This window comes from Equus przewalskii, chromosome 12 (assembly GCF_037783145.1).
Source record: "Equus przewalskii isolate Varuska chromosome 12, EquPr2, whole genome shotgun sequence".
Classification (NCBI taxonomy): Eukaryota; Metazoa; Chordata; class Mammalia; order Perissodactyla; family Equidae; genus Equus; species Equus przewalskii.
The window spans coordinates 38,870,815-38,889,015 of record NC_091842.1 but is presented as its reverse complement, the minus strand read 5'-3'; the positions used below and the strand labels follow the sequence as shown (position 1 = coordinate 38,889,015).

The following is an 18,201-nucleotide window of genomic DNA, read 5'->3' as shown; positions in this document are numbered from 1 at the left end:
GGGGTCGGATTTTGCCCTCTTCTCTACAGCATCGGGTTGAGGGGGCTGGCTCACCAACAGCGAGACACTCACACTGGCTGTGACTAACATGCTGATTCACTGACTTCATCTCCTGGCCTCATCTCTTCCAGGCTCTGTCCAGTCTTTCTCCAGCCCTGGAGACCAGGCTCCGGACTTGGCCCTGCTGTTCGCTACCATACAACTTGGGGCAACTGGCCTCCCTTCCCACCTTCCCGGCTTCTTGGGAAGATCACCCTGGTTCCTTCCCCTCTGCAGCCCTCCAGAGCGATCCCCAGTGTAGACGCCCAGGAGCCACACTTCCTAGATTAGCAATCTGGCTGGCACTGGGGCCACTGAGTTTACCTCGAATGTGCAGTGTCCCTCTGAGGTCTCTGCAATGCCATGGCATGTGTCCCCTAAGACCCACCTCAGACCCTGTCTACCCTCCTCAAGCATCTGATGTCTCGCTCACCTCCTCTCCCCTTGCATTTGTCAATCTGTCCCTCTCCATCAGGACCCTCTCCATCGGCCCATAAACACTTAGTCTTCTCCAACATTAGAAAGAAAATTCTCTGCCTCTGTACCCTCCCCCTTACTCTTGAGGTCCTTTCTCCCTCCAAATTCAATGTTAAAAGTCTCGCTGTCCGCCTCCTCACAAAACACGCGCAAGCGCCTCCATCTGTCAGTGACCTCGTGGGTGTCAGACCCACGCCTCATCCCCCTCAGCCTCTCTGCGGTGTTTAATCCTGTTGACCACCCCATCTAGAAGGCCTCCCGTCCCTGGGCTTCCAGGTCACTGTCTCTTCCTGGATGTCTTCCCATCTTGCTGAAACCCACTTATCCTCCTCTTCTTCCCACTCCCCAAATCTACAGCTCCCTTGCAATCTCACACCCTCACCCTCATCTTTCCCCAAAGGAATCTCATTTCTGGATCCCTAGACCTGACTTTCCTCCTAAATGCCAACCCTGCCTTTCTAACTAAAATCTCCACCCAGATGTCCCACCGATACCTGGAATTCGTGATGACCCAAATCGAACTTTTTAATCTGTTCTTTTATGTTCCTGGTTTCCTTTTCTGGCAAGATCATGTCTCCGATGACCTACAGTAAACCCACGAGGGCTTCTTCCCCGCCCTGGCTTGCCGCGTTGGTAGTCCAGTAGATTCTACCCAGCTCTCTGCCGGGTCTGCCCCCTCTCCATCCACACTCAGTCGCCCGAGTTCACACCCTCTTACCAGCATTTCTGACATGGTTGTCTAATCAGTCTCCCCTCATTCTACTCCTCCCTACAAACAACTGCCAGGGGGATTTTTCCAAAGCCCTCAGTGGTTACCCTCTGCCTAGACAGCAAAGTCCTCATCCTCAGCCCTTCACACCTCAGCCCCAACCGAGCCTTCCAGACAGAATGCCTACGACCCCCACTGCACGCTGCCCACCCTAATCACAGGCAGAATAGCAGGTCCTTTCACGATTCATGTTCCCATCTTCCCCGACACCATGAATCTACTTATCCTGTTCCTTTACACAGAACTCTCTCCCTTCCATCTTTTCAAGTCTGAATCCCACTGTCTTCAAGGTCCAGGTCAAATGTTCCCTCATCTGTAAAAGATTTCCTGATCCACTCAGTTAAAAATCATCTCCCACTTCCCTCCATCCCACCTCACTTCACCTGTACCTCCCCAGGACATGTGCATCTTATTTGCACATGTACAGCCTCAAGGTGAAAGATGCCCTCTCTCCCCTCCTGGACTATAAGTACGTCAGGGACAAGATGCCCATCTGAATTCCCCCAGTACCAGACTTAAAAGATAGCAGGTACAGGGGCCGGCCCCGTGGCACAGCGGTTAAGTTCGCACGTTCCGCTTCTCGGCGGCCCGGGGTCCGCTGGTTCGGATCCCGGGTGCGGACATGGCACTGCTTGGCAGCCATGCTGTGGTAGGCGTCCCACGTATAAACTAGAGGAAGATGGGCACGGATGTTAGCTCAGAGCCAGGCTTCCTCAGCAAAAAGAGGAGGACTGGCAGTAGTTAGCTCAGGGCTAATCTTCCTCCAAAAAAAAAAAAAAGATAGCAGGTACAAAATAAATCTGGGATGATGAATTAATGAATGAGGAAACGTGGCAAGGTGTTTGAACGAAAGGGCTTTGCACACTCAAGAGATACGGACACGTAAGGTTGTGCAGTGAGTAGGTCTGGATTTGGATTTGGGGTAGGGAAGGGGCCCAGGAGAGAGGCAAGCCCAGCTTCCCACAGCAGCAGCTTCCCACCCTTTCCCACTCCCCAAGCCACGACCCTTGTTCCAGACCAGGAGGCACAGCACCCAGACCCTGGCCACACCCGGGAGGATGCATCCATTAGCAAATCCCACACTTGCACTTCACACTCAACGTGAGAATTGTGGACTAGCTGCTCCCCACAGGCTCGTCCAGCTGCGCTGAGCTAGGGGTCAGGAATGAGCTGAGACAGCGCTTGCAGGGGGCTGGAAAGGCTTCCGGGGTCTGCTCTCTCCCCAAGATCCCTGAGCTCACGACCTTCTCTCAGCAGCCCTCCCCATGGGGAACCCCAGCTGCCCTGTTGAGGAATCATGAACACGGGCCTCTTTCCTGAAATAACCAGCCTGGGGTGGGTGAGGAGGGGGTTGCGAAGGGCGGTCACCATTCACCCTCGTCTCTCAGGGAAGGGTGGGCGGGTAAGCCCTGGCGTGCCAACCTCTCGCCATTGGGTCAGCAGGGTTGGGGCCAGAGCAGACTTGCAAGTCTACAAACCAGGGCAGGGCTGGAGGAGGAAAGATGAACAGACTCGGAACCCTGTCTTTCCCCAGGGTTGCATCAAGTGGAAAACAAGAAGCAAAGATGTCCCAAATTCAGCCTAACAAACACCAATGGCTTAAACCCAAAGAAATGCCTTCTGGCCCTCCCACCCCACCCCACTCTCCGAGGACGCAAAGGATCAAAGCATCATTCTTGCCCTGCTTCCTGCAGCGGCTACCCACAGTAGCCCCTCCACCGCTGCCTCACATGCCCAGACAGGCAGCGGGGCGCTCCAGGGTCCAGGGAGGCCTGTCAGCCAGCGGCCAGGGATGCACAGGAACTCCCAGGTGGGGTGAGACTCCCCCTGGGCTGGGCATGCCTGTTACTAACTCACTGTCTGACCTTGAACACGTCTCTTCATTCTTCTGGCTTTCACTCCCTCACCTGGACCATGAGGAGACTGAGGAAACCATCTCAAAGCTGCTTTCCCTGACCCTGAGCAGGCCTGTCACAGGCCAGGTCTCCAAGACAAACAGGAAGACCCTGGTGGTTACAAAGGACTGGGGGCAGCGGGCCAGGGGGTGGAGGTGTCTGGTGACTGGGGCCTGGCGGCTCCATCTGTGTCCTGGCATCAGGAGGATCACTTGGTCCCTCACTAGGGGACGAAAGGGGAGGCTGTGGAGCCCATCACCTCAGTCCAGAGGGCAGACAAAAGAAGGAAGAGCAGCTCTATAGGGGCCCCCTCCACCTCCAGGAAGCAGGAACGGGGCAGGGGTTAAGGAGAATGCCTGCCTGCCTGCCTGCCTGCCTGCCACACAGCGACGGGCAAGCAACCGGGATGGAAATGAGGATCCAGCAGTGGGGCAGGAAGTTCAGGAGCAAAGCTGCTGCCTTTGGACCAGGTGGCGTTTACCAGGTGGCACAATTCTAGGGGAAAGTCAACCAGCAGGAAAGAGTGTCCTTATGGGGGTAGGGGAAAGCCAGCTTTATGGTTGAATCTGCCAGTGGGTGCAGGAAGAAGCCATCTTTCTGGGTATACAATCTACAACTGGAGTCTTGATAAACCACCCCAGGATAAGAGCCCAGGCAGTGAGCAGGGTGAGAAAAGGAGGGAACTCTGCACACTGGCGGACAACCCTCCCTGGAAGCCAGGCCAGGGGCGCACCGCAGAGACCAGGAAGGAAAGAGCTTGCAAAGAGAGGATCTTTGCACAAGGTGCCTGCCTGCCTCCTTTCCCCACAGCAAGATCCCCCAGCGAGGCCTGTGGAACATTCCAGAGGTCCGGTTCCCTTGCTGGGAGGAAAGATAAAGGATGTCCCTAAAAGGCTAAAAGTTCCTGGGCATGCTGTGTGGAAGTGAGGGAGGTGGCAGCTGGGGCTGGGCAGAACAGGGGAGGGGCTGCAAAGGGAGAGGGTGGCAGTGGCTTGGGGCTCAGGATCCAATTACGTGGCTGTTTCCATACTTAGCCACCTGACAGCCGCTTGGAATCCTTGCCACTCCAGCCACTGCAGCCCCGCAGAGCCCAAATTAACTCAAGGGCAGACAAGGGCAGGGCCCAGCAGCACATGGAGGCCAGAGCCCCCCACCTTGGTCTCCCACCCTCTTGAGGGAACGGCTTCTGCTCCTGCCCGCCATCTGCTCTCCATGCTGGGGCTGGGACCTCAAAATACCGAACCTCAAAGATCCAACAGACTGGGGCTCTGGCCCCCATGGTCCCCTGTGCAGATGAATACTGCCAAGTCATGAAAAGACAAAGCGGGGGGCCTGGATTCCTGGGGGTCCCCAGAGCACCCCCCAAGCATTGCCAAGGGGAACCCAGCCCCAGGAGTCTCTGGAACAGAGAGGTGGCAAAATGCTCTGGTATCCCCTCCATGCCTATAAATAACCCCCACGCTGTAACCCAAGCCACCGCCTCTGCCACACGAAGTGCTGAGATGTCAAAGGAAAACCATGGCACGCAGGTCCCAGCCCCCTTCTAACGAAGCCCCCAGCCTCGCCACATGCTACTCCAGAATGGGCCCGTTTCTCTTCTGAACTCTGCGTCCAATTCTGTTTCCAGCCCAGTCCCCAAATGCATCTCCAATGCCATCCCGAACTGACCCTCACTCTATTCAGTTCCCCAAACGAGCCCCAACCCTGCCCACTGTGTCCCCCTGTCCTCCATGATGCCAAGCCAGGCAGGCTCCTGCCCCATCTCCTCCAGGTTGGAGGGTCAACTCAACGACCTCCAGGGGCCCCTCCAGCTCCAAGATCTAGTTCTTTTGTCCATCCAGGAGGCTCCTCCAGTCTTGACTTCTGGGGTCCTCTTCCTCAGCACCTAAGGCCACACCTCCCCTCCAGCCCCCTGCTCAGGCCTCACGCCCGCCAGCACCTCTCTGTTCACTGCTTCCACTTCCTCTGGCCTCCCTGAGAGCCCCCTAGCTGCACTCTGCTTCTCTCTGTTCCCAGTTCCCTCTCCTGGGCCCCAGGGAGACGAGAATGGAGAGACCGTGAGACCAGCCAGGAGTAAAGGTTTGCCATGGGACCCAGGAATCACAGAGGCCTCATCCTCCATCTACCACCCTAGCCGCCTCGCCCCCACCCCCAGTAAACATAAAACCTTGGGGGCGCATGGAAGTTGCAGTCCGGCTGGCCGGCAGGGGTGGGGGTCATACCTGCTTGTCCTGGGAGCAGGAGCGACGCCACAAAGCAGCAGAGCAGGACCAGCGCCCTCATGGTGACTGCCAAGAGAGCCCAGCTGCTCCTTGCCTCTATTTATAGGGCCGGTGGCAGCAGGGCGGGGGAGAAGGGTCACACAGTCACTAGGGCAACTGGGCGGACGTGATGGGGAAGCGGTGCAAACCCTTGAGGCTGCACCGAGGCTCGCTGTGCTGCTGCGTGCGGTGCCAGCCACCAGGCCCCGGAAGGCAGGGCACTGGCGGGATTCTCTCCCCTGGCCACCCTGGGGTCATGTGACATGGGTCACAGGCGGGGGGTAGCGGAGGAAAAGTGGGGTGGCCCTAGGGTTCGGTCTAGGAGTCAGGAACCTGAGTCTTCCCATTCTTTGCGTTAACTTGATCAAAAGTCTCGGGCAGGTCAATGACTTTGACATGCTTCAGCTTCCTGAATAAAGGAGCTGGAGGGCAAAGCGAGAGAGATCCTATTTGAGAGCCACTGACAAGCGTTTTAGCCCCTGCCCGAAGGTCAGGAGGGTAAGGGCTTAATGGTTAGTTAAGGAAAACTGACATCTGACCTTTGAGGTCGATGGCTAGGAGCTTAACCTTCCCGGGCTTCTGGAAGAGAAAGAATGCTGACAGGGAAAAAGGGGAGCTAGGGACACGTGATGCTGTGATGTAAGTCAGAGGGTGGAGGGACAGAGATCCATTTCCAGTGGCACAGGGGTTCCAGAACCTCCTGTCCCCTCTGCAATGTGCTATTTGATGCAATTTTCCTAAGGGCACGTGACAGCCCCTGAGAGCCAGTACGACGAAGCTGAGGGAGAGCAGACACTGGCTTGTCTGGCGGGGGGGAGAGTGTCACCAAGGGGGTTGCAGTTGGCCTTGGAGGAAAGGAACTAAGTCAGTTAGGCATCTTCTTCGGGCTTTCCATTTAAACCAGTTTTATTGAGTATAATAGACATTAGCAAACCACGCACATCAAAGTGTACAATTTGATACATTGTGACATATGTATGTAACCACAATCAAAATGATGAGCAGATTCCTCATGCCCAAATTCTCCTCATGTCCGTTTGGAGTCCCTCCCTCCTACCCCTTTCCAGGCAACCGCTGATCTGCTTTCTGTCACTGCACAGCGTTTGCATTGTCTAGATTTTGATATAAATGGAATCAGCCCGTATGTGCTCTTTTTTATCTGGCTTCTTTCACTCAGCCTAATTATTTTGAGGTTCATTCATGTTGTAGTGCATATCAACACTTCACTTCTTCTTAGCGAGTAGGATTCCACTGCACAGAGAGACCACAGCTTGCTATCATTCCCTTACTGAGGGACATCTGGGTTGTTCCCAGCTTTGGCTGTTACAGTAAAGCCGCTATGAACATTCGTATACAACTCAATTTACGGACGGACGCCTCCACTTCTCCTGGGTAAATACCTAGGAGGGGTATAGCTGTGGGTGTCTGTTTAACTTTTTTCTAAGGTGACTGTGCCATTTTACATTCCCACCAGCAGCTCCCGCACTTCCTCACCAACACTCGGTACAGTCTTTTAAATTCTAGACATTCTTACGGGTGTGTAGTGATAGCGCATTGTAGTCTTAATGTGCATTTTCCTAGTGACTCAAGATATTGAGCATGTTTCTATGTGCATATTTGTCATCCACTTCTCTGGTGTGTCCTTGATGAAGTGTCTGTTCAAATCTTTTGCCCATTTTTCACAGGTTGATTGGATTTTGAGAGTTCTTTATATATACTGGAGGCAAGCCCTGTATCGGATATATGATTAGTAAATATTTTTTCTCAGTCTGTGGTTTGTCTTTTCATTCACTTAAGTGTCTTTCAAAGAGGAACTCTTAATCTTTACCAAGTTCAATTTATCAATTGTTCTTTTATGAATTATGCTTTTGGTGTCATACCTAAAAACTCTTCGTCTAACCCAAGGTCACAAAGATTTTTTTCCTATGTTTTCTTCTAGAAGCGTAATTGTTTTAGGTTTTACTTCTAGATCTATGATCCACTTTGTGCTATTTTTTTAATATGTTCAAAGATATGGACCAAAGTTTAGATTTTTTTTTTTTTGAGGAAGATTAGCCCTGAGCTAACATCTGCTGCCCATCCTCCTCTTTTTGCTGAGGAAGACTGGCCCTGAGCTAACATCCGTGTCCATCTTCCTCTACTTTACATGTGGGACACCTACCACAGCATGGCTTGACAAACAGTGTATAGGTCTGCACCCAGGATCCGAACCAGTGAACCCCAGGCCGCCGAAGCAGAACATGCAAACTTAACCGATGCACCACTGGGCTGGCCCCCAAAGTTTAGATTTTTGCATACAGATATCCAGTTGTTCCAGAACCATTTGGTGAAAAAACTATCCTTTCTCCATGGAATTGCCTTTGTACCTTTTTTTGAAAATCAATTGACCATATATGTGTGAATCTATTTCTGGACTATTCTAGACTATTCTGTTCCATTGATCTATGAGTCTGTCCTTTCACTAATACCACTGTCTTGATCCCTGTGGCTTCCTAATAAGTTGTGAAATTGGGTAATGTGAATCCTCCAACTTTGATCTTTTTCAAAGTTGTTTTGACTCTTTAGTCCTTTTGCACTTCCATACAAATTTTGGAATCAGCCTAGCAATTATTTTTTTTAAATCCTTCTTAGAGGCTGACCCCATGCCAAGTGGTTAAGTTCATGCACTCCACTTTGGTGGCCCAGGGTTTCGCCAGTTCGGATCCTGGGCGCGGACATGGCACCGCTCGTCAAGCCATGCTGAGGTGGCATCCCACATGCCACAACTAGAAGGACCCATAACTAAAAATATACAACTATGTGCTGGGGGCTTTGGAGAGAAAAAGGAAAAATAAAATCTTAAAAAAAAAAACCTTCTTAGATTTTAATTGGGATTACAATGAATCTATAGATCAGTCTGATTAGAATTGACATGTTACCAATTATAATGATTAATTTTATGTGTCAATTTTTTTTTTGAGGAAGATTAGCCCTGAGCTAACTGCTCCCAATCCTCTTCTTTTTGCTGAGGAAGACTGGCCCTGAGCTAACATCCATGCCCATCTTCCTCTACTTTATATGTGGGAGACCTACCACAGCATGGTGTGCCAAGTGGTGCCATGTCCGCAACCGGGATCCGAACTGGTGAACCCCAGGCCACCAAAGCAGAACATGCACACTTAACCACTATGCCACTGGGCCGGCCCCTTATGTGTCAATTTGACTGGGCTATGGTGCTCAGCTGTTTGGTCAAACATCAGTCTGGATATTTCTGTAAAGGTATTTTTAGATATTCTTAGAATTTAAATCAGCAGATTTGAGTAAAGCAGATCACCCTCCATAATGTGGGTGGGCCTCATCCAATCAGTCGAAGGCCTTAAGAGCACAGACTGAGGTCCCTGAGGAGGAAAGAATTCTCCTTCAGACTCCAGACTGCAACCTTCACTCTTGCTGGCATTTCCAGCCGCCGGCTTCCCCGTGGATTTCCGACTGTTCAGGCCCCACAGTCTCTCTCTATTCATGGACATCCTATGGCTCTGTTTCTCGGGAGAACCCTGACTGACACAGCAATCTGGCGTCTTCCGATCCAGGTTCACAGCTGGGGAGAGGGTCTCGCTGTGAGCGGAGGAGGCGGCACTTGGTCTTGGGAGAGGAAAGGAGTTAGAGTGAGGGAAGCGTGCTCTCTGGGCCAGGGGCTCACACGTAACCAGAGCGGGGCGCGCCACCATTCACAGCGAGGAGCCTGGGGCCCAGAGAGCCGAAGTACCTCGTCCAGCATCACCAACCAGGACCCGAGTTGCCTGAATTTGAACCCGGATCTGTCTGACTCACAAACCTGTGACTCTTCTCCTCAGTCCAAGTGAACGCCATCAGGGAAGAGAGGAGTTCACATGTCAGGGAAGCGGGTGGAGGGCTGTGGGGTGGCGTGGGGGACAGAGAAAGGGCTCGGGCTGAAGGGTCAGACAAAGCCACAGGACCCCAATGCGGGTGGGAAGGCGAGGGTGAACCCAGCACTGCTGGAGGGTTAACCGCATTTGAGTGAAAGACGCGCTGTCTGGGCTCAGATCCTGGCACACCCAAGTTCATCGCAGCATTATTCCAAACAGTCAAAAGGTAGAAACAACCCAAGAGTCCACCGGCAAAGGAAGAGATAAACTAAATGTGGTCTATCCATACAACGGAGCATTATTCAGCCATAAAAAATGAAATTCTGACACACTCTACGACATGGAAGAACCTTGGAAATGTCATGCTAAGTGAAATAAGCCAGTCACAAAAAGACCATGCACTGGTTTGCCAGGGCTGCCATAAACCACAGACTGGGGGCTTAAACAACAGAAACTTATGTCCTCACAGTTCTGGAGGCTGGAGGTCCAAGATCAAGGCGTCAGCAGGGTTGGCTTCTTGAGGCCTCTCTCCATGGCTTGCAGAGGGCCGTCCTCTCCCAGTGTCCTCACATGATCCTCTCTCGATCCGTGTTATCTGTGCCCTAACCTCCTCTTCTCATATGGACACCAGTCATATCAGATTAGGGCCCACCAATATGACCTCCTTTTACCTTAATTACCTCTGTGAGGACCCTATCTCCAAACACAGTCACATTCGAGGCACTGGGAGTCAGGATTCCAACATATGAACTTGGGTGGCGCACAGCTCAGCCCGTAGCAGACAAATGTTTATATGCGGTCCCCAGAACAGGCAGATTCAGAGACAGAATGTGGAATGGCGGTTGCCAGGGGCCAGGGGGAAGGGGACATGGGAGTTACTGATAAATGGGGACAAAGTTTCTATTTGGAATGTTGACAAAGTTCTGGAGATGGACAGTGGTGATGGTTGCACAACACTGTGAATGTACTTGACGCCACTGACTTGTACATGAAAAATGGTTAAAATGGTAAATTTTATGTTATATATATATATATATATTTTTTTTTTTACCACAATTTTAAAAAACTGAAGAATAAAAAAGACATCCTTCTTGAAAAACAAGAGAGATTAAAAAGGAAGGTGGACTCAGCTCAAGATAAACTCTCAGGTCATAGATCCTTAAACAGAACTCAGCCTTGAAAGCTTCACGCTAGTTCATTGCACATCACCACCACCTTCCGAGACCAAGGGCCTGCCCTTTCCCCAGCTCAGCCTGTAGACAGAAGCTGCCAGAGCGCTCAGCCTAAGGGTCCTCACCACAGTTTTCGGAAGCTGCCAAGCCCCTCCTGGGTGTCATTCCTCGGATAATGGGGAGGAAGTGTGTGTGAGGACAAGAGGAGAGATACAGGAGAATAACTGTGTACACTGGCTACTGTGGCCCCACTTCTGATCCCTGAGCGGGGATGGGCCAGCTCCTCCCGCAAAGGGCCAGGGGGTAAAGAATTCAGGCTTTGCAGCCACAGGCAACTCCAACCCTGCCTTCATTGTACAAAAGCAGCCACAGAGAACAGAAACAAATGGACACGATGTGTCCCAATAAATCTTTATAAAAACGGGTATGGAAGAGATTCAGGCTGTACCTTGCAGGTCCCTGCCCAGATTCTAGAGAAATCATTTGGTGAATTACTTTGTAAAGTCCTTTAGTAAAGGATCGCCCGTATCAGTGCTTTACAAACTTGGGTTTTCCTATATCCGGCTGCTTCAGCTGGGGGTTCAGAGCCTGGAAGGTGCCCTGGGCAGAGGGGTTACTGGAGATCGGAGCCTAGAAGCCGTCTGTCTCAGGGGACGTGGGAGAAGAGGAGTTTCTTAGCAGGGGAAAGCAGTATATGCCTAGGAAACTTTCTCCTGTCGAATAAGTTGAGGTCCCCAGAACAGTGAGTCAATGCCATGGTCACTAATGTTTACCTGGAGGATGTTATGGATTGAATGCACGTGTCCCCCCAAATTCATATATGGAAGCCCTAACGCCCTGTGTGGCTGTAGTTGGAGTAGGGAAGTAATTAAGGTTCAAGTAGGTTATAAGGGTGGGGCCCTGATCCAATAGGATTAGTGTCCTTAGAAGAAGAGACACCAGAGAGAGCTGCTCTCTCCCTCTGTGTGGACTCACCAGGGAAAGGCCACATGAGGCAGCTGTGAGAAGGCAGCCGTCTACAAGCCAGGAAAAGAGCTCTCACCAGAAACCAACCCTCATGGACCTTGATCTGGGTCTTCTAGCCTCCAGAACTGCGAGGAAATAAATCTCTGTTGGTTAAGTCCCCCAGTCTACGGTATGTGTTACGGCAGCCGGAGCAGACTAACACAGAGGACCTGAGAGCTATGTCTCAATTGCTAGAGCGTTGCCGCATGAAGGAAATGTTCGGCGTGTTCTGTGTGGTTCCAGAGGCCAGAGCTGGATTTCATGGGTGAGGGCTATATGGAGCCACAGTTTACCTCAGAGTAAGGAAGAATTTTCAGACTTAGGCTCCCAGCAGAGGAACAGGTTGGGTGATGAGGGAGTGAGCAGCCCACCCCTTCATGGCTTCCAGCAGAGACCAGGCATTCAGGGTGGGACAGCACACAAACCATTTCCTTCCCTTCTTCCCCAGAAAGTCTGAGTCTAGGTACGAATCTGGGCAGACGTCCTGTGAGGAGGCGGCCCCGACTCCACCCCACATGGGTTCCTCTTGACCCCAGGCCTCGCTAGTTTCTTCGGGAAGCATTCCCCATGCCTCTCACAATCCGCATCCAGCCGGGCCCTTGTCCTTGTCTCAGGACCACGTCCAGTGTCCCTGCAAGGGTTGGGTCCAAAGATCAATGAGGGCTTTATCCAGTAAGTGGTGTCCTTGGGGAGGAGGCGCTTCCAACAGCAAGGACAACCATGGGAGGGTCAGACTCCAGGGCAGGGGCTGCAAAGGAAAGGAGGGCCTTTGCCACAGCCCGTCCCAGCCACTTCAGTGAGGGTCTCAGGGCAGGGGTGGGAGTGGGTCTCCTCACACCGCCCCCTTCTTTTTTTTCCACTTCGCTAAGATGCCTGCTACTCTTGAAATGCTCCTGTCAAGGACCCTCCACCTCTCCCCTGAAAGAGAAAACCCCTAGGGCAGCGCTCAGAGCACACATCTACGTGCCTGGGTAAGCCAGGCCCCCTCTCGGGATCTTGGTCCCCTGCAGAGTGGCCAACCCCACAGAGCTGCCACGAGGGACACACAAGATGCTAGAGGTTCAGAGATTTGCACTTTTCACTGATGATAACACACATTCTAGAAAGTACACGGTTGTGAGTACGCAGCTCACTGATTCATCAGAGAGCATGAAGAGCAGGTGAGGGTGGAGGTAGGGTGGGGAGATGCTATGAAAAGCCAAAGGCCCCTTTAACCGGGTCCTAGAATTTTCTAGTTCCTGGCACACAGGTCCTGTAGTTCAATCCCTCTTTGGCAGCTGACTTGCTAGATCAATTCATACCCCAAACAGTTCCTCGAGGGGCTGGGAAAACCAAGTCCAACCCTGACAATGCAGGCTCTGCATCTGGATTTGTTCTACACACGCCACTGACACAGCACAGCAAGTAACCCCCATGGAGAGCGCTTCCCATTTATCTTACCAATTACAGGTCATCAACTGTAGAAGGACCCAAATTCCTACCCAGTGCAGGAATCCCCTCCACGACAAGTCTGACAGATCCATTCAGCCTCTGTTTGCCTAACTCCAGTGACAGGGAACTCACTGTCACCAGCTCTGCTGTTTTGAATACAACGTGAGGCCCAGAACTAGCCACAGTGCTCCAGATCTCCCCACCTGCCACCTCAACTTCCTACCCAAAGCCAGGGACATGCACCACGAGGGTCCCCTGGAGAAAGGAGACGGCCTCTCCCCTGACCCCAAACAAGCAGCCCCCAACAAACCCTGAATGCCCATCCAGCCCCATTGACACTTCCTTCTCCCTACAAGGGAACAGGAGATTTTAGTCAATTCTCTTTGCAACCAGAATTTTCAGAGCATCCTCTTTATCCCCCACAGGACGAGACACAACATGAGGGAGACAAACTCATGCCTGGTATGGGTACGGCACCTGCGGCCTTCTCGAATCACTTCCCCACTTCCTCTTTAATTCAGTCCTGAGGCTGTCCACCGAGACAGGCCTCAGCCTCAGGGAACCTGTGGTTTAAGCCCCCTAATTCGGGAAACTTCGCAGCTGTCACTCTTTGCTCCTTTTTCAATACCAAGGGCGTGGTGGGGGGAGAGCCAGTTTGGGGAGCTCATTCCTTTCTACAGCTGCCAGATTAGGGCCAGTCCTGCCCCACTGCCCCCAGTCCTACCCCCTCCTCTTGGTCAGCACACGCCCTTGTCAATCAACAGAAGAAACTCGCAACTCAGCAGGACAGGAGAAGAGAAGGGACCAAGCAGAGAGGGATGGTACTAACCCCACCCCCAGCCCAGGCCTTGTAGGGCAAGGGAGGGCAGGCAGAACTGGAGAGAGAGTGACAAAGACAAATGCCACAGGGCCAGGAGCATCCAAGAAAGCACAGAGAGGCAGCTGGATAAAGAAGGGACAGTAAGATGGGCTCTGGTAGGGACACGGTGGAGCCAGAGCCAACAAAAATCTGAGGATAAGGATGGCAGCCAATTCCAAGAGGCGGCTGGAGGATTTGCACGTGCTTTACATTCTGGTCTGAGGCCAGTTAACTACCCGCTAAGGAGGCCAAGGTCACAGGAAGGCCCCCCTTCCACAACCAAGGCCTTCACACACCTCACAGAGCTGGGGCCACCACTCTGCTGCCAAAGACGCCCCAAATCACCACACAAGGGGCATTTATTTATTTATTATAACCCACCCTGTGCCAGAAAAGCATAAAGATGGTTCCCAGTTGTTCATAAAGCACAGCAAAAGAGCAGGAACTGGAAGTAACAGCAGAAGAAACACACACAAAGGCGGGCGCCCAAAATGGAGCCACTCGCAAGGCTAATACAAAAGCAAACAGCACCCCATATGTAAGTCCCTAACATGTGTGCAACGTGGTCACTTGCCCAATTCACGGTGTCCTTAAAATAAGAACAAACCAACTGCTCCAGGGAAACGAAATTATTTCTGCTACTGAGACTCGAAAGGAATTTCTTCTGATGATCTTCGTAAAGAGGGTATGGCATAATGTAACCGCCCTTGAGAACATCGGAGCAGAAGTACATTTCCTATGAGGTTTACCCCTAATGAGACCCTTCAAATTGGGGAGGGGAGGCCAGGAGGAACCAGGAATGCCCAGCCCCCTCCCAAAGAATCAACTACCAAAGAGCGTTGATGGCACACACTTAGGATGTATCTTCTCCTCCATGGTCACCGGACCACCTCACACACTGGTGGCGGGAGGGGAAATTGGCACAATCCTTCTGAGGGACAGCATCTACTAAAACATATCCACAACAACCATATGTTGGAAACAACCTAAATGTCCATTGCTAGTTGAATGGATAACAAACTGTGGTATAATCATACAATGGAATACACTTAGCAACAAAACTGTAGACATAAATGAATCTCAAAGAATTATGTTAAACAAAAGAAGCCAGACAAAAAATATATATATATACGTATAATTTGTATGAAGGTCTAAAATTGGCAAAACTAATCTAGGGTGATAGACATTAAAACTGTGGTGAGATTCCACTGCACACCTACCAGAATGGCTAAAAAACCCAAAAATAATACAGTACAATACTCTGACAAAATCAAGTGCTGGTGAGGATGCAGAGCAATTTTCATATACTGCTGGTGCAAAATTATACAGAACTGTCTATACTCATGCATAAGCAGAAGCATGTAAAACTAGTAAAATCTAAATAAGTCCCGTGGACTGGATCAATAGCAATTACCTTGCTTCCACATTGTACTTTAGGTATGCAAGATGTTAGCACTGGGGGAGGATGGATGAAGGGTGCATGGGACCTCCCTGTTGTAGAAATAAAAGAAACATTAACTAAGTTGGAGGCGGGGAGGCCTGTAGAAGCTCTCACATGTCAATCCACACATGTCAAATCACACATGTCAATTACACCCAACAGGAAGAGACAGACACATGCTTGCATCTTGGACAGGAAGTGGAATGACTTTACTAGAGAAGGAAGATTTCCCTCCCAACCCTGCAACAGCTCAGCCAATGAGAAGCCATTGCCACTCTGAATTGTTACTTTCCCCCAATGGACTTTCCTTTAGAATAGCCCCTTCCTACTCCCCTTTTCTCTATAAAAGAAGCTCCTCTCCTTTGTTTTCAGATTTGCCTATGGTTCACCACAGCATGCACATCCAAGTTGCAATTCTTTTGGCTATTCCTGAATAAACTCATTTTGAGGGTAAAAAAACAGGCAAATTTGCTTTTTAAGTTGACAGTAAGCAAGATGGCATCACTGGGGAAGGCTAGGTGAAGGGTGCATAGGACCACCCTGTACATTTCCATAATTATTTCAAAACGTTTTTAAATTTTTTAAAAATAAACCGCTTAAGGGCTTGGTGGGGTGCTGGCTACAAAGCTATATATTCAGCTTGTGAAAATTCGCAGAGTTAAGTACTCAGCTAACTGCCCTCTTCTGAGTGGATATTATACTTCTTCAATAAAAAGGTTTTTAAAACAGGTTTTGTCAATCAGAAGATCAACAATAAAAGGAAACATTGGCCTTAAATGACACACTAGATGGCTTTGGTAGATATATACAGAATATTCCATCCAAAAACTGCAGAATACACATTCTTTTCACATGCACACGGAACACTCTCCAGGAGAGATCGCATATTAGGCCACAAAACGAGTCTCAATAAATTCAAGAAGATCGAAATAATACCAAGCATCTTTTCTGACCACAACAGTATGAAACTAGAAATCAACTACAGGAAGAAAATTGGAAAAGCCACACATATGTGGAGATGAAACAAAATGCTACTGAATAATGAAGGGGTCAATGAAGAAATCAAAGCAGCAATCAAAAAAAATCTGGAGACAATTGAAAATGAAAATACAACATGCCAAAATTTATGGGATACAGCAAAGGCAGTTTTAAAAGAGAAGCTTATAGTAACACAATGAACAAGAAAAATCTCAAACAATCTAACAGTGCACCTAAAGGAACTGGAAAAAGAAGAACAAACAAAGCCCAAAATCAGTAGGAAGGAAATAATCAGAAGGAAGGAAATAATAAAAATCAGAGCAGAAGTAAATGAAATAGAGACTAAAAAAAAAAAAAAAAAAACGAAGAAAGAAAAAAATCCATGAAACAAAGAGCTGGTTTTTTGAAAAGATAAATAAAATTGGCAAACCTTTAGCTGGACTCACCAAGAAAAAAAGAGAGATGGCTCAAATAAATAAAATCAGAAATGAAAGAGCAGAAATTACAATACACACCTCAGAAATACAAAAGATAGTAAGAGAATACTATGAAAAGCTATACACCAACAGATTGGATAATCTAGAAGAAATAGATAAATTCTTAGAATCATACAACCTTCCAAAACTGAATCAAGAAGAGAGAATTTGGATAGACCAACCAGTAAGGAGACAGATACAGTAATCAAAAACCTCCCAAAAAATAAAAGTCCAGGACCAGATGGCTTCCCTGGTGAATTCTATCAAACATTTAAAGAAGGCTTAATACCTATCTTTCTCAAACTCTTCCAAAAAGTTGAAGAGGAGGGGAAGCTTTCGAACTCATTCTACTAGGTCAACATTACCCTGATACCAAAACCAGACAAGGACAACACAAAAAAAGAAAATTATAGGCTGATATCACTGATGAACATCAACACAAAAATCCTCAACAAAATACTAGCAAGTCAAATATTACAGTATTAAAAAGATCATACATCATGATCAAGTGGGATTTATCCCAGGGATGCAGGGTTGCTTCAACATCCACATATCAATCAGCATGATCACATTAACAAAATCACATATGATCACATAACAAAAAAAGAATAAAAATCACATATCATCTCAGTAGATGCAGAGAAAGCATTTGACAAGACACAGCATCCATTTATGATAAAAACTCTGAATAAAATGGGTATAGAAGGAAAGTACCTCAACATAATAAAGGTCATATATAACAAACCCACAGCTAACATCATTCTCAATGGAGAAAAACTGAAAGTTATCCCTTTAAGAACAGGAACCAGACAAGGATGCCCACTGTCACCACTATTATTTAACATAGTATCGGAAGTCCTAGCCAGAGCAATCAGGCAAGAAAAAGAAATTTAAAAATCCAAACCAGAAAGGAAGAGGTGAAACTGTCACTATTTGCAAATGACATGATTTTATATAGAGAAAGCCCTAAAGAATCCACCAAAAAAATTTTAGAAATAATAAAGGAATATGGTAAAGTTGCAGGATACAAAACAAACATACAAAAATCACTTGTGTTTCTATACACTAACAACGAAGAAGAAGAAAGAGAAATTAAGAATACAATCCCAGGGCCAGCCCCATGGCCAGGTGGTTGGGTTCACATGTTCCGCTTCAGCGGGCCAGGTTTTCATCGGTGTGGATCCTGGGTGTGGACATGACACCGCTCGTCAGGCCATGCTGGGGCAGCACCCCAAATGCCACAGCTGGAAGGAGCCACAACTAAAAATGCACAACTATGTACCAGGGGGCTTTGGGGAGAAAAAGGAAAAATAAAATCTTTAAAAAAAAAAATACCACCCCATTTACAATTGTAACAAAAAAAATAAAATACCTAGGAATAAAATTAACCAAAGAGGTGAAAGACCTGTACACCGAAAACTGCAAAATATTGTTGAAAGAAACTGAAGACACAAAGAAATGGAAAGATATCCTGTGATCTTGTATTGGAATGATTACCATAGTTAAAACGTCAGTACTTCCCAAAGCAATCT

At 49.1% G+C, this 18,201-nt stretch overlaps 1 protein-coding gene across 2 annotated transcripts in view; it reads right to left on the bottom strand.

Annotated features, from left to right (window-relative positions):
* Positions 1-5,701, bottom strand: part of SRL (sarcalumenin) — a 39,784-nt gene extending 34,083 nt beyond the window's left edge. For both annotated transcript variants that reach the window (XM_070566905.1, XM_008523379.2), the window contains exon 1: positions 5,403-5,701. In XM_070566905.1, the coding sequence (XP_070423006.1) occupies positions 5,403-5,463 (61 nt within the window). In that variant the 5' untranslated portion in view covers positions 5,464-5,701. The remainder of the gene's footprint in view (positions 1-5,402) is intronic.
* Positions 5,702-18,201: the final 12,500 nt, after the last annotated feature.